Source organism: Lemur catta, chromosome 15 (genome assembly GCF_020740605.2).
Source record: "Lemur catta isolate mLemCat1 chromosome 15, mLemCat1.pri, whole genome shotgun sequence".
Classification (NCBI taxonomy): domain Eukaryota; kingdom Metazoa; phylum Chordata; class Mammalia; order Primates; family Lemuridae; genus Lemur; species Lemur catta.
Window position 1 is genome coordinate 40733177 of NC_059142.1, and position 21588 is coordinate 40754764.

At 57.8% G+C, this 21588-nt stretch overlaps 1 protein-coding gene across 7 annotated transcripts; it reads right to left on the reverse strand.

Annotated features, from left to right (window-relative positions):
* Nucleotides 1-5883: 5883 nt before the first annotated feature.
* UBTF (upstream binding transcription factor) lies at nt 5884-21265 on the reverse strand. 7 transcript variants are annotated; one of them, XM_045526718.1, is made up of 21 exons: nt 20381-21265; nt 17379-17500; nt 15365-15540; nt 14722-14805; nt 14466-14621; nt 12019-12083; nt 11663-11783; nt 11198-11308; nt 10732-10865; nt 10466-10607; nt 10131-10172; nt 9884-9997; nt 9635-9790; nt 9168-9323; nt 8970-9080; nt 8279-8367; nt 7990-8179; nt 7154-7201; nt 6982-7053; nt 6760-6903; nt 5884-6664 (listed from the first exon to the last, which is right to left on the reverse strand). In XM_045526718.1, exons 2-21 carry the CDS (start codon nt 17434-17436, stop codon nt 6539-6541), a joined length of 2295 nt encoding a protein of 764 aa, XP_045382674.1. In that variant the 5' UTR covers nt 17437-17500; nt 20381-21265; the 3' UTR covers nt 5884-6538. The 7 variants fall into 7 exon arrangements, with proteins under 7 accessions (XP_045382674.1, XP_045382675.1, XP_045382672.1 ...); XM_045526719.1 differs by lacking the exon at nt 20381-21265 and adding an exon at nt 19933-20089; XM_045526716.1 differs by lacking the exon at nt 20381-21265 and adding an exon at nt 18640-18931.
* Nucleotides 21266-21588: the final 323 nt, after the last annotated feature.

A 21588-nucleotide genomic window follows, 5' to 3' on the forward strand; every position in this document is an offset into this window, starting at 1 on the left:
GCCCTCGCCCTCCCTTCCTCTTCCTTCTTTCGCTTTCGCGCGCCCAGCGACTGCTCGCGCCTGCTAGAAGGGCCCGAGCGCGTGCATCTGCCCCGCGGCCGCAGCTCGGCAGCATTTGCTCCAGGGGGCGGGGACCGGGAGGGGAGGAGGGGCGCCACGCCGCCGTCCAAAGTACCGGCGGACGGGGACGGGGGCGGAGAGATGGGCGGAGCCTTCGTGTACCACCCCGGCCAATCGCCGCGTCGTCTCGGCCCGGGAAGCCCAATAGGATGGGAGTGGGTGGAGCGGCGTTCAAGGTGAGGTGCGCGGTGCGCTGGGGGCGGAGACGCTGTTCCGTCCCGGCCGGCTCGGGGGCGGGGGCAGCGGGTGGCGTCGAAAGAGAGCGCCGGCTCCCAGCCCAGCTTGGGACGCCTTCCGGCCCAGGCTCCCCCGCCCTTCCCTCGGGGCTCCCTGCTCTTCCCTCCTCCCTCCGCTCCCCCTTTTACCCCGAGGCGTGCAACCACTTCTGTGAAGAGGCCAGACTTGAAGTGGGGCGCAGTTAGGACCCCAGGGCGGAAAACCCGTGGAACCAAAGGGGCTCGTCCGCGCCTCCGTTCTCCCGGTTTCTGGGCGGGTCTCAGCCCACTCCAGGCCTGCGAACCAACAAGCGCTCGAGTTGAGGGTCCACCGCTGAAGGCGGAGGCCCGGCTGCGCCCTTCTGAGCGAGCACCCTCCCCGCCCTCATCCTAATTTAGATCCCACACCTGCTCGCCTTTCCTGCTTCCGGAACCCACGCTGGACCCCCTACCTCTCAGACAGCCTGCTTGGCACTGCCCAGACCCTTCCCCCGAGTCAGTGCCGCTCCCCTGAGTGTACCTATATCCACACGCTCTCAGTCCCCGTTTACCTTCGGGAGGAAAAGGCCTTTTCCCAGCCATGGTAGATGCCAAGACTGACGCTTCCATCTCGGTTACTCTCTGTGTCTGGTGTCCTGGAACGGTAGTGTGACAGCTTTCTCCCCTCAGGAGATAAGAGTAAATGAAGGAGGATAGTCTGAAATCACATACTTTGGGGCCATCATTGGCTCTTTAGTTTTCAGCATTTATTAATTTATTTCTTTTCACTGGTTTCCCCTGAGAAATGTATTGAGGCAATTTTCTGAAGTAGTTAAGACCAGGAGTCAGATCTGAATTTCAATCGGTGGACTTGGCAGATGAACTCCCTGTGCCTCAGTTTCTTCCCTTGTCGGTGGGTGTAATGATAGTGCCTATCTCATTAGGTGGCTGTGTTGATAAACAAGTCAGTGCATGTGAAATTTCGCTCTGTGTAAGTGCTTGGTAAATTTTAGCTGTTATTCTTATGGTGCTCCAGGTGCTGGCATACAAAGATGAAATAAGACATCTTCAAGAAGGTTACAGTCTCGTAAGGTAGACAGACCTGTAGAATAATAACTGCCAGTGTGATAAAAACAAGAGAGAGATGCAGAGTGAAGAGGTGGTGGTCAGGAGGAGGCTTCGAATGATATGAAAGAATTGGTCAGGAAAGACTTCTTATAGGGAGAGATGAACCAGGTCAAGGTAGGCCAGGAAGGCATTAGACATCTCTGAAAGTGAGCTTTGGAAGTATAGATCAGGCTGGGAACTGGCTGGAACAGGAATGGGTGGTGGAGCAGCAGGAGGTGAGCAGGCCAGATCATACTGGTGTGGAGAAGTTTGTGGGCCTTAACCTTGCAGGCAGTGAGGAGTCCTCAAGGGGAATCGTCTGAGCAGACTTGCATTTTTAGATCACTCCAGTGTGGAGTCTGGAGAATACTTTAGAAGCAGTAGGTTTGTGTTACAAACTACGCTCTATGGAGTAAAGGGAGGGGGGAGGCCCTGAAAACACCTTTAATCAGGGTGGGGAACTCTGAGAAGGACATGGGAAGATGCAGGAGGGTGACAAGTTCAGTCTGGGATATATTGGGGTTACTGTGGGATCAGCAGATAGAGATTCTCAAAAGTGGTTGAACTTGGGTCTGGAGCAAAGAAATAAGGCAGGCCTTCCGAAACTTCTACAGGGTGTCCTCAGCCTTCCTTTCCTCTTATTTCCCACCTCCTTTTCAGGCATTCTCCACTCCAGTGATGCTGTCCTGTTTCTTACCTAAATATGCCTAGTGCATCTACCCTAAGGAATTTGCACATGCCCAGAAAACCCTGCTGGCTCCTCCCTGTTTACCTAAATCCTTCCCATATCCCCACCCATGGCCATCCTCATACCAAACTTCTTTGCAGCTGAACTGTACTGTTCGTTCGGCACTTGGCCTGGGCTGCTCTGCGGTGGTGACCTCTTTGGGCACATGCCCAGTCTCCACAGTTAGCACCAGTTAATAAACACTAGAGCCTGAGCTGGTCCTGGTTCTGGGTGAGGCCCTGGGGTTACAGCAACAAGCAAGAAAGACACACAGACCTTGTCCTAGGGGAGCTTACAGCCCAGTAAGGCCTCATGTGAAAGGAACCAGTCTGAGTGTAAAGGCATCCGGGCTGCTGAAGAAATGTAGCATGGAGACGTTTTTTGTCAGGGGTTCAGAGAAGGCTCTCTGGAAGAAATGACCTTTTAAGTGGAGCCCTGAATTAACTAGGCAGAGAGAACACCATATGTGCAGGCCCTGGAAGAGAGCGCGGTAAGTTTGAAACATGGGTAGCTGGTGTAGCTGGAGTTGGGGCAGAGAGGCCAGCAGGGGCAGCAGATCCCCTAGGCCCTTGTGGGCCATACTTATTCATTCATTCAACAGATGTTTCTTGGGTGTCAAATGTATACCAGGCAGTTTCAGGTGCTGGAGTTACAGTAATGAACAGGCAGGTAAGGTGTCTTCTACTTGGGGAGACAATAAACAAGTAAACAAATACATAAACAAGGAGACATAGATGTAGGAGGGGGCCTCTCTAGAGAGGGTGGCTGGGAAAGGCCTCTCTGTGAGGTGATATTTGAGCTGAGGCCTGAAGAATGAAAAACCAAGTATGTGTAGACTTGGAGGAATAGCCATTCTGGGCAGAGAGAACAAATGCAAAGGCGCTGTGGTAGGCATGTTTGAGGAACCAGAAGAGCGATCACTTGGCTGGGTCACTGTGAGTGGTTAGAAAGAGTAGGGAGAAAGATGATCTCTCTGGCTGCAGGGGCCAGGCCTTGTAGGGCCATGGTAGGACATGGTAAATTTTAAGTACAGAAGTAATCAGATTTGTTTTTAAGGCAATGTTGGCTGCTGTATGAAGAATGGACTGTAGGGGCAAGAGTGCAAGCAGGAAGGCCAGTTTTAGGAGGTCTTCGCAGAAGGTGAGCGATGGTGGTGGCCTTGAATTGGATGGGTGTGGCAGCTATAGGGAAGGGCGGCCAGATTTGAGAGAGGTTTGGAAAGTGGAATGGGTAGGTCAAGGTGATCAATTAAACATGGAAGTGAGAGAAAGTCAAGGCTGACACCCTGGTTCCTGGGTTGAATGACTAAACAGCTGGTGATCATTCTGCATCTTGAGGTATGAGGAGCCTGCAAGATCTCAGAGGATGCACAGTGTCTACCCAGGCCTACAGCTGGAATAGCAGTCTCTGCAGATAGCACCTTTTAGAATGGTTTCATACAGGTGATAATTGGAAGTTCGGGGGAGAGTCATGAACACCTAGGATAAAATGAGGAGGAAGAGCTGACACCAGCAGAGTAGACTGAGAAGGCAAGAGACAGTGTTCACTGGGTGTAATGATGAACATGCTGGTGCCCTGAGAAAGGAGCTTCAGGAGAATGGTGAGTAGGAGGTAAGGAAATGGGAGATCATGAGGGGCAAAGAGGTTTTTAGAAGTTTGGGCAGGAATAGGAGGGGGTGGGTGTTGAGGGAGAGCTCTGGGACAGGGCCTGGGTCTTCTTCACCCCTTCAGGTTCCAGGAACCCAGCCAAGGGCTGTGCAGGGAAGGCTTTCTTCCTTAACTGCAGAGGAAAGCCGTTCCTAACTCTGGACAGAGCTGAGGGCTCAAAGTGGGGGGCTCCCCCCGACTCCCCATGACAAGCCCTACACTGGGAGAGTTTGCATGATCAGGGCGAACCCTTGACCCTAGCAGTTCATCCCCTCTAGTTCCCCAAGGCAGTGCCTTCTGAGTGAAAATGCATCTGTTCTCCAACTTTGCAGGGTCCTTAGTGGTCTGACAACCCAAGGTGAACAAACTGAATTGAGAAAGTGCAAGAACAGTAGCAGAGATCAATGTGAAGGTAGGTTGCCTATGGAATCTTTAGGGAAAAGGAAGATAGTTCTAGAAAGAAAGGGCAAACAAGCTGGTTTCCAGGGTCTTTCCACGTCAAACCTGTTGGGTCACCCCTGCCCCCACCTTCATTGATTCCAGTGACCAGACAGCAGTCAAGGCTTTGTTTTTCACTTTATTGTACAAAAAAAGGGAAAACAAAACTTCCACAGTTGGCTTGAAGCTTAGGCAGACAACTCTAAGCCACTCCCTCCCACCTCCCATGATACAAATTCAAGTTGTGGTTGTTGTTGAAACCTACAAAACACTCCTTAAATATTAGAAAAAAAAAGGGGGAACGGGGGTCCTCTCACCCCAGCCATTCCGTCCCAGTGCCAAAATGCACTCAGAGTGACCTCTTACAGCACCAACACCCCCACCCCCACAGCCCTGTTTGTACTGTAAGAATTTTTCAATTTTTAAAACAGGAAAAAAAAGTGCCCCATTCAAAGTTGTTTTTAAATGAAAACACATTCCACTAAAACACAACAGTGTAGGGGCATTCAAACAAGAAAATGGGGTTCTTTGCAGGGGCTGTTGGGAAGAAATAGAACCTATAAACCCCTGTACCTGATTCCAGGATCAGGACAAAGGAAGGGGAGTGGGAGTGGGGAGTGTGTGTCCCCCCACCTCCAGCACCACAGTCCAAGGCAAAGCAGAGGTTGTCTCTGCCTTCTTTTGGGAGAGGGACCCACCAGGCCTCTTTGGGGCTGAGGCCCCTCACCAGCCCCGCCTCCTCGGCAAGAGTCCCCACTCTTCCCCCAGTCCTTGGCTTTCATTCAGAGGGGGAAGATGGAAAAGCACAAAGCCCCAGTAGGTCACTGACATGATTGTAAAAACAAACAAAAAAAGAAACCCCTAAATTTAGTCAACAAAAAAATTAAATCCACAGAGATAAGGTGGCTTGGCTTATTAAGAGTCAAGGAATCAGGGTACCACAAAATTTGAGATGGCTGGGAAGGGTTACAGAGACAGCTGCAGAAGCAGCTTTTGCAGACTTCCCCAGCTGCGGGGTTGGGGGAGGAGGGAGCAGACCTGAGAAATCAAAGGAAATGGGGGCAGCTGGAGGACATGGGGAAGGCAGGAGGGATGTGTTAAGAGCCCCCAACACATTTCTTGAAGCCCAGGTTCTGAGCCTAGGTTGGCCAGGCTGACCCCTCAGTTGAGCTGGGGAGGCCTTTTCCACCCACATAAAAGCTTTAAGGTTCACACCATCTTCCCCCTCGTCCCCCTTCCTGCTGGACAGAGACCAGCACAGCTCAGACGCCTATGACCCTGGCAGAGGGAAACTGGTCTAGGAAGCATCGGAGAATGGCTTCAGCACACTTCCCAAAATGGAATCAGAGACTGGGCAAAGCAGAGGATATGGAGAAAGGGGCAGCCTCAGCCTGTTCCCACCAGGGTCAACACCTCCCTGGCCCTCACGAACCCTTTATCCAGATTCACAAAAACCTAGGTGGGCTCCAGGACAAACCCCCTTCCACACACACACTCGCACACATCCACAGGTGCACCCATGCTATGTACAGGACACACACATACTCTCACTCACTCTTCCACAAGCATCAAGACCATTTTTAAAAAGTCCCAAACCTACCCCCTAAACCCTCCCTCTCCCAGAAATGACAACAGAGACGGCAGCCGAGATCGGTAGGAAACGTCTCGTTGACAGCTCAGAGCTTAAAAAAAAAATATATATACACATATATAAAAAACACTTCTGCCCCCTCCCCCATGAGTGGGTCCAGGCAGCTCCTTCCTGCAGGGGGCAGGGGAGAGGGCCACCAGGGCAGTGCCTGTTTTCTCAAAGGCCCCTGCCCTCCTCGTCCCACATGTTCCCTGCCTCCAGTTCCAATGCAGGGATCCAGGCGGCAAGCCCCTCTGGGAAGGAAGGGGTCTTCCCCAAGCTTCCACCCCACCTTGGGTTGGGCTGCAGGTGTGGAGGGCCTCCTTGAACTCTTTGGGACCCCCCACCCCCACTCCCCGGTCCATTGTCCATGCCGGAACCGCAAGTGCAGAAGTGGGTGGGGTGGGCCGGGCCGGGTCGGTCCAGTGCTGGCTCAGTCTGATGGATGCTCTCCCTGGGGGACCCCCCAGGGCTGATGTCTCTTGAGGCTGTAGAGTCCTGGCCTGGGCTCCTCCAGCCCCCTACCCCCACCGTATTTTGTTTAAAAAAAAAAAAGAAAGAAAGTAAGTGGGGGAGGCCAGGGGGCAGGGGACAAAACATTGGGGAGAAACAAAGGTGGTCAGTTGGGGAGGGGAGCTCCTGGGCTCTCCCTGGCTGCCATGGGTGGGCTGAGCCTCAGTTGGAGTCAGAGTCTGAGGAGTCCCCTGAAGAGGAGGAGCTGGAGCTGCTGCCCTCGGACTCGTTGTCTTCATCCTCATCGTCATCCTCATCGTCATCCTCGTCCTCATCATCCTCCTCATTCTGGGGGGTGGGGGTGAGAAAGGATGGGCAGTCACCAGGTGGCCCTCCTTGCAGGACCCAACCCTCCCCCTCCCACCATGCCCTGTCTGCCCCACCTCGTCCCCGTCCTCGCTCTCGTCTTCACTGCTGGACTCGGAGGAGTCCCCGCCATCCTCGGAGGAGTCCCCATTCTCATCATCTTCCTCTTCTTCATCCTCATCCTCATCATCCTCATCCTCTTCATCATCCTCCTCAGACTCCTTGGAGAGACGGAGGCACATTAGTGGTCTGTCCAGTCACTCTAGGCACCCACCCCCCATCTGGGAAGGGCTCCTTACCGACTTGGACTGCAGGGTAGTCCGGCTGGACTTGGGGTTTGGGCCTCGCAGCTTGGTCATGCTCTTACGTTTCTGCAGGGCAGGATGGGGACACAAAGGGGGCAGCCATGAGTCTTAGACTTCCTAGACCCCCAAGACTCCCACCCCACCGCTGCCCTGCTCCTGGACTCACATTGGAGATGTACTCTTTGTATGCTGCACGGTCCTGGGGAGACAGACTCTGGGGGAGACAGAGGAGGTGGTGAGGGTTGGAATGCTTCCCAGACTATTGCCAACTGAGCCTGCTGACCCAGTGCGGGGCGGCAGGCTGAGCGTGCACACATCATCACCCCATCTTTACCCCTCCCAGGCTCCCGCAGATTTTGAGTCTCTGCAGAAAACCCCTGGGATCTGAGAACACAGCTCCAATATTTCTGCTTCTGATGCCCTGAATCCTTCTCTACCCAATCCTGTAGCAAGACTGTTAGTTTTCATGTTCCTCCTGTTGCTCTACCAAGATGGAGGCTCCAGTTAGGGCCTTCCTCACCTCAGAGAGGTCCCCGTGATGACTCACATAGCCTGGCATCATCAACCCTACTCCAACACCAAGCCCTCCAGCACTGAGGTTCACCAAACTTCTGAAACACCTAATCCCCACTATCTCCCTGGGTCCTTGGCCAACCTGCCTGGATAGAAGGGGAAGACACAGTGATTCTCCCCATTTACAGATCTGACTGCTCAACCAAGGCACAGAGGGGATGCTCAGAGGCCAGGATCCAAGCCAGAGTCCAGGAGAGGTTCCCTGGTCCCAGCTGGAGGGAGGAAAAGGCAGTCCGATTTGGGTTTTCCTTCTTACTCTGTGACCTTGGGCAACTTACTTAACTTCTCTGAGCCTTGATTTCCTTATCTTTAAAAGGGTGACAATAACTGTTGCTCTATAGGACTGCTGAGGCACTGAATGAAATCACAAATGAGGACCAGCCAGGACAATGCCTCCCTCTACCTTCCAAGGGTCCCTTGCCCTCTCACCTTGACCCAGAGGTCCAGGTGCACCTTGTACTGCTTTTGCTGCTCCTCCGCCAGCTTTTTGTAGTGCTCCTTCTGGCTCTGGGAGATGCGCTGCCAGCGGCTGCCGATCTCCACCATGCGCTCCTTCAGTGGCAGGTGGTTCAGTTCCCCGTTGGACAAGAGCTCCTGGGAGAACTTCTGGTAACCGTTCCTGGGAGGTGGGGGTGGTATAGGGTCAGGACCCCAACAGAGCAACCCTCCAGCCCTGACCCCCCCCACCCCCAGGGCAGGCTCCAGCTCCCAGGCTCACATGGGAGGCTTCTTGGGTTCTCCCTGGAACTTCATCTTCTTGGAAGAGTTTGTAGCAGCCGGAGGTGCCCGCATCTCACTCAGCTCTCTCTGTGGGGAAACCCAGAGAGGTCACACTCATTGCCCTCCCCCACCCCTGAAATACTGCTGTTTTCTGCCCCATGCCACTAGTGCCTTAGCTGGCTCTGCTTTTCTGTGACAGGGAGGGGAAACAAGCACAGCCAGGGAGCAACTTCTTAACAACTCACATCTCTGTCAGGCTCTCAGGTTTTTTTTTTTTTTTTTGAGACAGGATCTTGCTCTGTCACCAGGGCTGGAGTGCAGTGGTGTCATGGCTCACTGTAACCTCAAACTCCCGCCTCAGCCTCTGCCTCTGGAGTAGCTGGGACTGCAAGCATGTGCCACCATGCCCAGCTAAGTTTTAAATTTTTTGTACAGACAGGCGTCTCATTATGTTGCTCAGGCTGGAGGCCTTGCAATTTAAAAGTCCTTTCAAAATTGTACTAATGTTGTCACCCCCATCACACTGATGAGAAACAGAGGCTCAGAGAAGGAAACCAGGAGACTTGCTCAGGGTCACACACCAAGGCTGGGACTTTTGGCTCGGAGCCGCACACAGTGAGGAGAGTTGCCCACCCAAAGGGGAACCTCCAAATTTTGAGTGGAGTGGGTGGCCCCAGCCACCTTCCCACCTCATATCGCTTTTGGTCTTCGGCTGCCTTCTTAATCCACATTAGTTTCTCCTTCTTCTCCATGTTATTCCAGGTCATCTCCATGGCTTTTAAGGCTTTCACCCGGTCGTTCTGGGGAGAGACGGGTATCAGCTGAGGGAGGAGGGGTCACCTGGGGCTGGAGGCTGCAGTTACGACCCCTTTCCCACACCCTGCCACCTTGAAGCGGGCCAGGTAGTCGCCGATGACGCTCTGCTGCCAGATCTCCTCAGCTCTCTTGGGCGACTCGGGCAGCTTGCCGCGTTCCTCGCGCTCCCCGCCGGGCTTCCTCTCCGACTGCGCTTTCAGCGCCGCCTCCCGGGCCTTGTACTTGGCCTGTGGGGATGGCCCGGCGTCAGCCTTCCGGCCACCCCCAGGGGGCGCGCGTGCCCCGTCCAGCCGCGGAGGCTCCCCCGCGGGAAGGGCTGAAGGGTGGGGCCTAGCGGCGTGGGCTGGTGCAGATGTCTCCCGCCTGGGGCTCAGCCCCCGCCCAAGGCCCTGCTCCCCAGGGAGCCGGCAGCCCTCAGCTGACAGCTTCCCGCCTTCCTGCTGGCTGGGCTCCCGGCCCCACCATCTGAGCCCAGGCACCGCGTGGGCACCCCGGGCAGGGGTGCGGCGCCCCGGGGGCTCTCCAAGGCAAGCCTGACCTTCTTCTTCTCAGACAAGTCGTTCCACATTCGGGCCAGCAGGCGGGTCAGCTCGCTCTCCGACAGCTCAGGCCGCTCCTCCTGCAGCTGCCGCCGCTTCTCCTCAGAGAAGATGAACATGGCTGACACTGGCCGCTTAGGCTTCTCGGAGCCGCCCTGTCAGGGGCCGAGAGGGTCAGGGTCGGGGTCCACAGGGTGGTCAGGGAGCCCGCCTTGCTCAGCCCACCGGCGCGCGGGCCCCCTGCTCACCTTGCCCCCTTCCTGGGCGGGCTTCTTGGAGGCCGGGCTGGTGGCTTGCTTCTTGTTGATGTTCAGCATCTTCTCCTCCCCCAGGACCCGCTGCTGCTCCTCCTCAGGCAGGCTCTGGTCGGGGGAGAGGAGCGCGGGCTGCAGGCCTGGCTGCCAGGCTGCATCCTGCCCTCTCAGGGGCTCCTAAGGGCTTTGCCTGCCAAGCTCCAATCCTCTCTGCCCACTGCCCCACCAGAGGAACACTCACCTCGAGAAAACGGAGCAGTTCCACCTCGTAATCTTTCTTTTTCTGGAAAGTGAGAGAAGTCGGGGTCAGTCTAGGGACAGCCTCAGCAGAGATGCTGCAGTACTCGGAGGCCTCCGGAGCCCGGGCGCAGCTATGGCTGCCGCCATAGAGGTAAGCATGACGTCTGGGCTGTCTGCCTTGCAGGCCCAGAGGCTAAGCCCAGCCCAACACTGAGTTGGAACCAGGTGCCCAAGGCACACATGCCACCAGTGACTGGCTGACCCTGGTTGGGGTCAGACTTCATGCTTCATACACCCAAGATGGGTCCGAAGCAGGTAGCCCCTGCCACAGCTCACCTGGTCGCACTTCTTATGGTAGGCGTCCTTCTCCTTCTGGGAGAGCAGCTTCCACTGCTGGCTGCACAGCACCATGCGCTCCGTGCTGGGCACGTCCTTCATATTGGCCATGAGCTCTGCGCAGTACAGCGAGTAGCTGTTCCTATCAGAGCCAGCGGGAAGGGAGGTGCACCCGTGAGCAAGCAGGGCAGTGGGCCTCCTACCCACAGAGCCTGGCCCACCTCCCCAGTTGCCCACTTGCCCACCCACCCCAGGGAAGCGCTCACGGAGGTGGCTTGGTGGGTCGCCCGTCAAACTTGTCCTTGAGCTGGCGTTCAGCCTTGGTGAGGGTGGACTTGGTGATGCCCTCCTCGCTGATGTTCAGCTCGGGGTGCTTCTGGATATAGTCCCGCATTATCTCCTGCAGAGTGAGGTGGGGGTGGAGGGCAACGGGGTGTGGGATTAGCCAGGGGAGGGGCAGGGGGAGAGCCGCTGGGGAGGGGGGGCAGGGACCAAAGCTGGGGGTGGCCGTGTGTCAGCGTGCCACACGGGACATGATGCCCTGCCCTGCCCTAGCCTGAGACCTCATGGGGGTGGGGGTGGGGAAGGTAGGGGCAGAGGTGAGGGGCCCAGAAGGCCCCTCCCCCATGGAGAGATGGGGAGTGATGCCTCCTGCAGAGCGCGGTGGCCACGGAGTCAGAGGGCAGAGGCTCGTGAAGAGCCGGATGGGGAGGAGCGCAGCGGAAGCCTAACCTCGTACTCCTTCCGCTGCTCCAGGGCCTTATGAATCCATTTCAGCCTCTTTTTGTCCGAGAGCTGAGACCACTGCTTCCCCAGGGAGTCCTTCACCTCCTTCGTAGTGGCCTGCAAACCAAAAGCCGTCAGACACACACAGGCAGCCAGGGGAAAGGGGAGGGGGGTGGGGGGCACAGAGGCCCCGCCCCCTCAGGCCACAGGAGGTCACACCAGTGTCCCCCACAGGCCAGGAGGGGAAGACAGAGAGGCGGGGATCCCGCCTGGGTGCAAGGGACAGGCTCATACACGCACACACGCACGCACACACTCGCACGCCAGCTGGCCCAGGCCCTGTCCATGCAGCCCACCCCTGGGGAGGGGCCTCCTCTCCTGCTCCCCTGCACCATGCCTGGCCGACCTGGCGCGGCTCCCCCCTTGCCACCACCGTGCGCCCTCCGCCCCCAACCTGGGCCAGACACTCACATCTGGCCGAACTTTGAGATACACCTTCTTCTCATGAGTGTACCACAGCTGCTGGGGGGTTTTGGGCTTCTCAGGGATGTCCGACTTCTTGGCGTTCTGAATTAAGTCGGGGTGATCCTCTCTAGCCAGGGCACGGGGAGTGAGAGTCAGCAGGGGACACTGCCAGGTCAAACCCAAGCTAGCTGTCCCCCCCAACCCCCCAAGCCTCCCTGCCTGCCCCTGGCCCTGACACACTGGGGTCCACATGTGGCCCATCCATCTTGCCCCACAGCTGCAAGCTCCAAGCTCTGCCCAGGGTTAGCCTATCCTGTCATACCCAGTGCCCCATGGCCCTCTTCTGGGCTCCACTGCCTTACCTGAATCGGGCCAGGTTTCGCTCGAACTCCTGTTTCTCCCTCTGGAAGTCCTGAATATATTTCATCTGGGGGAAGGAGGGGATGGGGTCATCCGGGACCCAAGGCCAACCTCAGCCTGAGCTACAAAAGCTACCCAGAGCCCTGCACACCAGCTCTTTTGTCCCTACTCTGTTACTTGGGGGAGTGGAGGATGGCAGCCCGCCTTCCAGTGGGATGGGGGCCACAGACCAGACATGGTGGCTTATAACCAGACAGAGTGAGCCACAGGGGTCTCTCAGACACTCAATCCCATGTCCCATTCTCTCCTTTTATGAGAGTCCTAGAAGGGGGACTTGGCATCACCCACAGTCACACAGTGGGCAGTGTCAGGGCTGGAACCCACACAATGAGGAGTCAGGGGTAGGCTTTGTCCCTATTGCTCCCTCTTCCCATTGTCTGTGGCAGCTGATACTAGTCTGCCCCCTTAGAGGTGGCCCACAGGGCAAGGACAGGCCAAGTCCTACTTCCAAGACATGAGGGGAGACTGTGTTAAGGGGAACTCAGAGTGAAGTCTCGCAATGGAAATGGCATCCTGTCTCCTTAATTGCTGGGTCTCCAGCTGCCCCTTCCATTCCTTCCCAATTCTGACACCATCACTTTCTTCCCTGCCTCCAATCCCGTCCTCCAGCTCCTGCAGCCCTCCCTCCCTCAGCCCACTCATTCTCTTCTGCCACCTGGCTTCCCTTCCCTTCTCTTAGCCTCACCCTCCCTTCTTCCCACTCCCACCTGACTCCCTCCCTGCATCTTTCCTACCTCTCCTTATCCTCCCTCCCGTGCCTCCTTTGCAGTCTCTTCCCCGTCCTCATCCACCTCCTGTCCTGACTCCCACTCAACTTCTCTCTCTTTTTCCCCTGGAGGTTCTTAAGAGTAGCATTGGAAGGTGCCAGGGGCTCACAGCAGCTAAGCCCAACCCCTGCCCATCACAGAAGAGACACCAGGCACAGAAGAGACACCAGGCACATCGAGAGGCAGTTCCACTTTCCCCCGTGGTTCCCACAGAAAGCCAGGAGCAGAGCCCAGCCTCCTCTGCCCCGATCTTAGTCCTCCTCAGACAAAACTGCAGTTTTTAGAGCCACATAGATCCGGTCACCCTCCACACTCAGATAAAGACCAGACCTAGAGAACTGAAGTGACTTACCAAAAGCCCCCCACACAGCAATTCAGTGGTAGAGTCAGGAGAACAGGCCCAAGTCTTGTGTTCCCCCAGGCCAGCACCTTGTCCACGCTACCAGTTTCTTCTGGCCTTCTCTGGTTCTCAGACCCTTTGCCTCTTGGCCTCTCCCTCCCGTCCCCTGAGTGTTTGAGTGTTATATGTACAGTCAACTGTCCAACCTCATCCACGGTATCAACAGCTCCAGCAATTCATACCCCCTGCTTGGCATGGGCAGCAGTCGTGCAGACAGCTGGTTTTACCCAAGCAAGCTGGCTCCTTTTTTGGGTACAGCACCAAGGACATGTGAGTCTATAGCCAAGGTATTCCAAGCAGGAAAAAGGGCCACTCACAGTGTGGTGGCTGGTGCCACCTTTTGAGAGCTGGCTGTGTACAATTTTGTTTTCTCTCCAAGAAGATGTGTTTTTTGTCTCTCCCAGTACCTTTCACCGACATCTAGCCCTGGCTCTGTCTTATCGGCCAGCATGTCCTCTGTGTTGATGTCTCTTATTAGCCCATCTCACTCCTGTCCCATCTGCAGGGCTCCTCTAGTGTTTTGCTGCCTGTCTCTCAGAGGGACTCCTGAGCTCTGTGCTTGACTGTGGCCACCCCTGCCTGGGAGGCTTGGGCAATCTCTGCTCAAGGTTAAAGCCCTCTGATGGCCTAGGACAATGCTCCAACTCTGCAGGGGACAACATGAGGCCAGGAGGGACATGTGTCCTTGGGTGAACATGTGTATATGGAGGAAGGAACCCACTTAACATGTGGACATGGCTGTAGTAGCACTGGACTTGGAGTCCAGGGCACTAAATCTTAATACCCTGGACATCATTAGTTGTGTGACCTGGGACACTTAACCCTCCTGCACCTCAGTTCTTTGCCCACAAAATCGGGATAACCCTTTTTCCTGGGGTTAGCTTTACGAGGACATTGCAAATAGCAAATGAGATCATGATGGAAATGTCACAGTGAACTGCTGTGCAGGCAGTGAAGATACAAGTATGGGAGAGAAGCCGTATGAAACAGAATGCTAGGGGTTGTCCGTTGAGGAAAGGTTGGTTTGATTTCCATCTGTGATGGTGCCTGTGCCTGACTGTGTGTGGGCTTGGGAGGAGGCGATCAGGTGTGGCTGCCCAAGCTCCTGCTCTGCTGTGCTGACTCACTCATGACCCTGAAGCCAAGTCCCTCTGTCTAAGGCCTACCCCTCAACTGACCCACACCACACCAGCTGCTCCCACCTTAACTCCCCTCCCCCCACCTTCTTCTTCTCCGGAAGCTCCTTGTATTTCTTGGACAGAATCTTGGTTAGGTCCAGGTTGCTCATCTCAGGGTGGAGTTTCGCATACTTGGCCCGCTTCTCCATGAAGAAGCGGAAATAAGGGGTCAAGGGCTTCTTTGGGAAGTCTGGGTGTTTCTGGAAAAAGGGACAAGGACATAATGGAGATAAGAAGACACCATCTATTCTTTGGACCATTCCTTCTCTACCCATCATGCGCCTTGTTCTGGTAACTCACCTTGAGTTTTTTGCCTTTGTAAGGATTTTTAACATGTTCCTGAGCATCCAGGATCAATTCTGTCAATGTACGGAACTTCCTCACCTGGAGGAAGAAGTGGGAGTGGAAGGGGAAGTTGGGAAGAGGGAAATGCCACACAGAAGCATAACCCCATTTTCCAGCAGGTCTCCTCTATTCTCCACTAGACTGAATTTACCAAAGGGGGAGAACAGAGGCCAAGAGCCACACAATGCAGGCAGCCCAATGCCCAGGCACTGGCCCGTGCCTACCGCAGAGCCCAGGCAGCCAGTACACACCAAAGAGCAGCAACAAGGTGACTGCCTGACCTCAACATGATTGTCCATGCCAGCACTTCATTCAATCCCAGAACAGCTCAGGCAACAGAAGCTCCAAGATGGTAAATATTCAAGACCACCCGCATAGAAAGTGGCAGAACTGAGAACTCAGTTCTGGTGGCCAGTGTTGTCAACTGTGCCACCACCTTAATTAGACAAAGGCAGATAGAGAGCTAACAGGCAACCACACATGAACACCCCTCTTAGTCTTTTTCTTTCCTGTTTACACGCTTGTTTCACTTCCCCTATCAGAAAGGTCAAGATACGGGTATGCATAGACGTATTTGACAAAAGGGGGGATCAGTTACCTCATTAGAAATTTCCACCCATTTGAGCTTGCACATGTCTCCAGAAAAATCTTTAAATGCTACTTTTTCCCAGTCCATATGTGATTCGGTGGTTTTGAACTTGGAGCTGTCATTGGATGGAAGGTTGTTCTTCATGCATTCCAGCAAAGTCAGCATATCTTCCTGGGACCAGCGGTCTGGAGAAGGTAAGAGGCCATCATGCCTGGCTCATGCTACCCTCCCATCTGTCCCCCAGTCCTTGAGTGCCCAACGTTTCCTCCTCAGAGCATCCCAGCCCTTGGGGTTTCTTTCCATCTGAAGGCATAGACAAGACATGGCCCAGACCTAAGGAAACTGTGGCCATATTGGGATTCCAGTCCAGACAGTGTCATACCTAGAAAGCCAGGCTCAAACCCAGGTATGGCTTGCTTCAAAGCTATTGTCATATCTAATATGCCAGGCTGCCACAGGCTGCTGTTTACTTTGGGGGAAGAGTGGTGGAAATGAAGGTACAGTGATCTGAGGCCTTCTGGGAAAGCAGCTAGCTTATCACAGAGGGAGGAGGCTGGGCATAGTGGCTCACGCCTGTAATCCTAGCACTCTGGGAGGCCGAGGCAGGTGGATCGGTGGATCCTTTGAGCTCAGGAGTTCAAGACCAGCCTGAGCAAGAGTGACACCCCGTCTCTACTAAAAATAGAAGGAAATTAGCTGGACAACTAAAAATATATAGAAAAAATTAGCTGGGCATGGTAATGCATGCCCGTAGTCCCAGCTACTCGGGAGGCTGAGGCAGAAGGATGGCTTGAGCCTAGGAGTTTGAGGTTGCTGTGAGCTAGGCTGATGCCACAGTACTCTAGCGTGAGCAACAAAGTGAGACTCTGTCTCAAAAAAAAAAAAAAAAAAGAGAGAGGGAGGGAAGTAGGGAAACATATCTAAATGTGTTGCCAAGTTCAAGTCTAAGTTCTAAGTGGATACTCTAAATGTGCAAAGACTGCGGATAGCGTGTGGACAGTAAGGAAAATCCACGCAGACCTCTCCAGCACAGCTGGAAACCAACATTAGAGATACCGCCCTCCTCCAGCCTCTCAAGGTAGGCCAAAGAAGAATTTCTGGCATACAAGAAAAAGGGGATGGAAATGGAAGAACCACACAAGGCAGCTCTGAGGCCAGGTAGGCAGGTGGGCAAAGGCTCTAGGGAGGCCTCTCTGCTCCAGGGAAGACCTACAGAATTACAAGTTGTCTTCTCAGTCCACCTCCTCAGGGAGGTGAAAAAGGGGGTCTGGACCAGCTATTTTCAGCCACTGAAATGCAGCCCCTGAGAGCTCCAGGTCTCTTTGGAGAGTGGCTGCCCTGGAAGGTGAGCTAGGAGAACAGCTATCCACAACCAGAAGTCAAAAAGGCTTTTCCTTTTCATTTGCATCTGGTAACCTGGACCAGGGTTTCTGCAGAGTGGGTCACATGGACCCATAATCCCCTCTCCCCTCAATGTGCCACAAGCATTGCCAGATGCTCAGCTTCATTCTACACTCCACCCCCACACAGACTGGATCCCTGCTGGATGAGGTAGGGGTCTAGTATATATATATCCCATGGCTTGGGGCCTCAAACCACCATGACACCCTCTCATTCCATCAGCCTCCACAAAAAGCTTGTGATCTTAATAACAATAAAAAGCCCGGAGAAGCCTTCCCAACTCCCCTCCTCCCCCTTCTTCCACACTGATCCTTCCTCCCATTCCAGGACAATGGGCTGGGACACACTTCAGGCTGACTGGGAACCCCAGAAGGAAAACCTGCACAAGCTCCCCTCACCTGCCTCTAACTTGGAGGGGAGGGGAATGGCCCCAGGCCAAGTAATTTGGATTTACCCAAACTCCAAGTGTGAGGGATGCTTGACTCATAAACACTCCAGACACCTTCTCCCCCCAGTTCACAGAATGCAGACTGGAGAATTCTTTAGAAGGGGAGTGAGCCCTGCAGACAGCACGTGGGAAAGAGAATTTAAGTTTAAGAGGGCTGGAGGTGGGGGCCCCTACCTTGGCCTTTGGGGGCGGCCATTTCCAGGTCTGTGGGACAGTCAGCTTCTCCGTTCATCCTCCTGCTGTCCAGCCACCTCGGTCGTGCTGGCCGGGCAACCCGGGGTCAAAGCCACCTCACCCTTTAAAAGACATACCAGACCCCACTCAGGCAGGCTGAGAAGTGAGGGACTTTCTATCCCTCCCCCCCCAAAGGGGAGGGGGGCGCAGGTCCACACTCGCTGAAAGACCCAGCTAAGACCCTATTAAACTTAATGGGTTGGTGGGTGCAGGAGTGCACCTTTCTACTTCTAACCCCTTCCCCCTGCCCCTGCAGCCCAGCTCCGCGGCGTGCGCCCTCCCCTGCCCACGCGAGAGACTGCTCCCAGCTCCCGCGTGCAGCTAGCACCCGCCCTCCGCCCTCCTTCCCCCACCCCGGCCAAAAAAAAAAAAAATCTCCTCCTCCTCCGAGCGCCCGCCCCGGGGAGGCCCCAGGCTGGAGGGCGGGGGAGGAGGAAGGGCGGGTAAAGGGCGCGCGCGGCCACGGAAGCGGGCACGCGCCCCAGTCTCCTCCTCCCGCCTCCCCCCGGCCGGTTCCCCCCGCCTCCGCAACCCGGCGGGGACCCGGACGCAGCGCAGCCGCCGCCAGCCCCGGAGCGCAGCGGCCGCACCGCCCCCGGGGACTGGAACCGGATTCCCGCTGCTCCCCCCTCCCGGGTTCCCACCGCCGTTCCCGCCCGCTCAGGCGGGCGAGCAGCCGAAGAGAAGCGGCCTAGCCTGCCCCCCGCCCCCGAGCCACCCACCCCGGCCAGAGGCGCCGCCACCGCCCAGCCACCCCGACGCGCAGAGGAGCCCGGCGCAGAGGCGCGACCGCGGCGGGAACCGCCGCCTCCTCCCCCGAGCCTGCGGCCCAGCCCCGCCGGCGCCCCCGCCCCGGCCTCCGGGGAGCCGAGCCAAGGAGAGGGCGGGAGGACGGCGGCCGGGAGGCGGGGGCGCAGCGCTCACCGGCCCCGCCGCCCCCTCCGGCGGCCGGCAAGAACTGCGCCTGCCGGCTCGGAGAAGCGCGGGCTTCTCAGCTCGCGGCCCAGGCTCGGCTCGGGCCTCGCTTCCTGCCCTCCCCTCCCCCGGCTCTCGGCGTCCTCCCCAGTGCCCTGGTCCGTTCGCGCCCAGTCCCCCGCTCGGAGGTCGTCCCGGGTCCCCACTGGGCGTCCACCGCACCCGCTGTTGGCTCCCTGCCTTCCGGCCCTCGACCCCAGCGCGCGTCCTCAGCCGCCTCGGTTACCCGGCGCAGCGCGGCCTCCGGGCTTCCCGCTCCGGCGGCTCCCTCCCCGGCTCTGAGCGGCGGCGCCCTCCCCCGCTCGGCCGGGCACAGCCGCAGCTCCCTCCCGCGGCGGCAGCGGCTCCTCCTCCGGGCGAGGCGGCGGCGCTGGGGCGGCGGCTGCTGCTGCTGTGGCGGCGGCGGCGGCTGTGGCTGCTGCCTGCTGCTCCTCGCGGCGAAAAGCACAAAGCACAGCGCCCTCCGCCTGCAGGCAGCCCGCCCGCCGCCGGCCCCGGCCTCAGCTCGCACACCCCCCGCCGCCGCCGCAGCCTCCGCCGCCGGAGCGGGGAGGAGGAGGGAGAAGGGAGGAGGAGGAGCGGGAGGGGGGCGGGAGAAGCGGGGCAGCGAGCGCGTCCTTCCCCGTAGAGCGCACACCGACCCCCGGGGAGCGAGCGCCAGCCCGCCCGCCTCGCCGGCTCCGCTCCCTCCCACAGCCTGCCCGGGCGGGCTCCGCGGGGGGCAGCTGGGAGGAGGGGCGGGAGCTGGGGGGACCCGGGCGGCCGAGGCGGAGGGAAGGAAGGAGGGGTGGGGGCTGGTGGTGCTGGTGGTGGCGGCGGCGGCGGCGGCTGCTGCTGCTGCTGCCGCCGGGGAGGGGGGGGGGCCGGGGCAGGGAGACACGCAGCCGCCCGGATGGCGGCGGGGCTCGGAGCCCAGGCGGGCGGGCGCCGAGAGCGACCTCGCCAGACCCGCGGGGAAACTAGCAGGCTTCGCCGGTGCGTAAGGGAGGGCCGAGGCGCGGCCACGGAGAGTCCCCGAAGGGACCCCCGGCGGCCGAGGAGGCTCTGGGGGGTGCTCGCAGACTTGCTCCGGAGCTCTCCCCTAGGCCCTCCCAGCTCAGGCTCGGGCTTTCAGGCCAGCTCTCACCCGCTCCCCTCTCCTGCCTCCCGGAACGGGCGGTCCGCGCCCACCCTCATCCCCCGGAGCGTAGCCGCCGGCTTGGGGCGCACGCACGCCGATCGCAGCGGCAGGCTTTGGCGCCTACCTCGCGGTGCCCTAGCTGCCGAACGGCACACGCGAAACTTGAAAAAAAAAAAAAATCACCTCTTTCCAAAAAAAAAAAAAAAAAAATCCCCTTTGCTCCTTACACCCCGGAAACTGCGAGGTGGCGACGGGCTCCAGCGGAGGAGCCGCTCTGGGAGCTGGTTCAATCCAGCCCGGCATGGCTCCCCCGGCCTGCCCGGGCGCATGGAGATCCGTGCGGCCGCCTCTCGTAGCAACCCCTCTCCCCCGAAATCTGCGGCGCCGGGGCTCACTTACCGAGCCTGTGGATGGGAGCGCAGGCCGGGGGCACCTGGGGGCGCGGCGGGCCGAAGAACCGAGCCGCAGCTCCGCCGCAGCCGACGCCGGGGCAGCGAGTCGCCAGACAAAGCCCGAGATGGCGAAGCGGAGCGACGGCTAATGGCGAGCCCCACGCGCCGCGCTCCGCCCGCCCCGCTCCGCCCGCCCGCCTCGGCGCAGCGCAGCGCCGCTCCGAGCGCTCGCCCGTCAGAGCCGCCTCGGCGCTGCCGCCTCCCGGGCCACCCCGGCCTCGCTGGCCCCTCCGCCTCCTCCGGGCGGCTCAGCCTCACCCCTTCCCTCCCACCGCTCTAGGGGCTGCACGAAAATAAAAAAAGAAAAATGCTTTTCTTCCTTTTTTTTTTTTTTTTTTTCCACAGGGCGAGCGTGTTGAGACTTTTGGGTCTTTCTGCCCCCAGCTCGCACTCACCTGCGGAGCCGCCGGGAGGGCTGGGGGTGGGGGCGCGCGGGGCTGGAGCCGGCGAGCGCGGGTTGAAAGCCAGCCAAGCTCTGCAGCGCCCGACCCGGGCGTGTACGCCGCCGCCAGTCCCCGCAGAGAAATCGTCCTCCTACCCCCGCCTCCATCGCTCTGCGTTTCTCTTCCAATCAGCCGGTCGCTTGGTGGCTCCTCCATTCTCCGGCCAAGCCCGCTGCCTAGAACGAGCTCCACTCCTCCATCTGCTCGCCCGGCTCCTCGCTCCCCTGCCGGGGCCGGCGAGGCGGCGTGAGGCCGGAGGGGGATTTGCGAGGGAACCTGCCTGCTTCCCGCTCCCAGTGCTCCATCCCCGCTGTCTCCTGCCTCCTGCTTCTCTCCTGCGTCTTTCCAACTCTCCCCTGTCGCCACTGGTGTGTGTCTGAGTGTGTGCGCGTCTTTTTTTTTTTTTTTATTGCTCTTTGCTTTTGCAACCCTGAACCCAAAGGCGGGGTGGGGGGGTGGTTTACAAAAAAAAAATGCCAAGAAAAGAAGCTCTTAGATTTGCAACACATCGGAAAACCGGGGGAGTACCCCGCCTCGTCCGATCTCCGTGCCCCACGAGGGCCTTCCGGGTTTTAGAGCAAGCCTCTCGTCGTTCTCAATGCCCCACAGCTTCGCCAGGTTTAGGATCCGAGGAGTCGGATCAAAAAGTTCTCCCCCTCGGTCGTAGTAAGGGGTGTCAGGGTGGGAGTTAGGATTTTTCAGGCAGCAGCAGCCATCCCTCCTACCCCGGCTTCGGTAACTGGGCTGCGGTGGGGATAAAGAGCAAAATCCCGCTGGGTTTTCGGGAAGAAGCTTGGAGGGCGGGAGTCAGAACCCGGAGACCGAGCTTGGCACATCTACCCCCTCGGTCTCTACCTCCTGTCCCTTTCCAGCTCCCCCTTTAATTTTTTTTTTTTTTTCCCTCTCCTTTAATCTAATTTCTTCCAACTCCACCTTTGTTGTTACCCGCGTCACGCTTGGACCAGCCAATCCCCGCCACGCAATCAGCTTGTCAAAAAGGCTCGGCCAGCCCTGGGAAAGCAGGCCGCAGGCGCTGCACCCCCCACCCCCCCCACCCACCCCCGGCGGCGGCGGGGAGCCCGGCACCCTGGCCTCGCCGCCCGAGCTGCAGCGGGGCAGCCTCGGGCTAGGCCTCCCCCAGTCCACTATCCTGCGTGCCG

Excerpts from the sequence above, each read along its gene's own strand:
- UBTF (XM_045526718.1), bottom strand. The coding sequence starts at position 17,436 with ATGAACGGAGAAGCTGACTGTCCCACAGACCTGGAAATGGCCGCCCCC. Across the intron at positions 6,904-6,981 it reads CTACCCTGCAGTCCAAGTCG|GAGTCTGAGGAGGATGATGA; the intron begins GTAAGGAGCCCT and ends CGTCTCTCCAAG. Across the intron at positions 6,665-6,759 it reads AGAGCGAGGACGGGGACGAG|AATGAGGAGGATGATGAGGA; the intron begins GTGGGGCAGACA and ends CCCACCCCCCAG.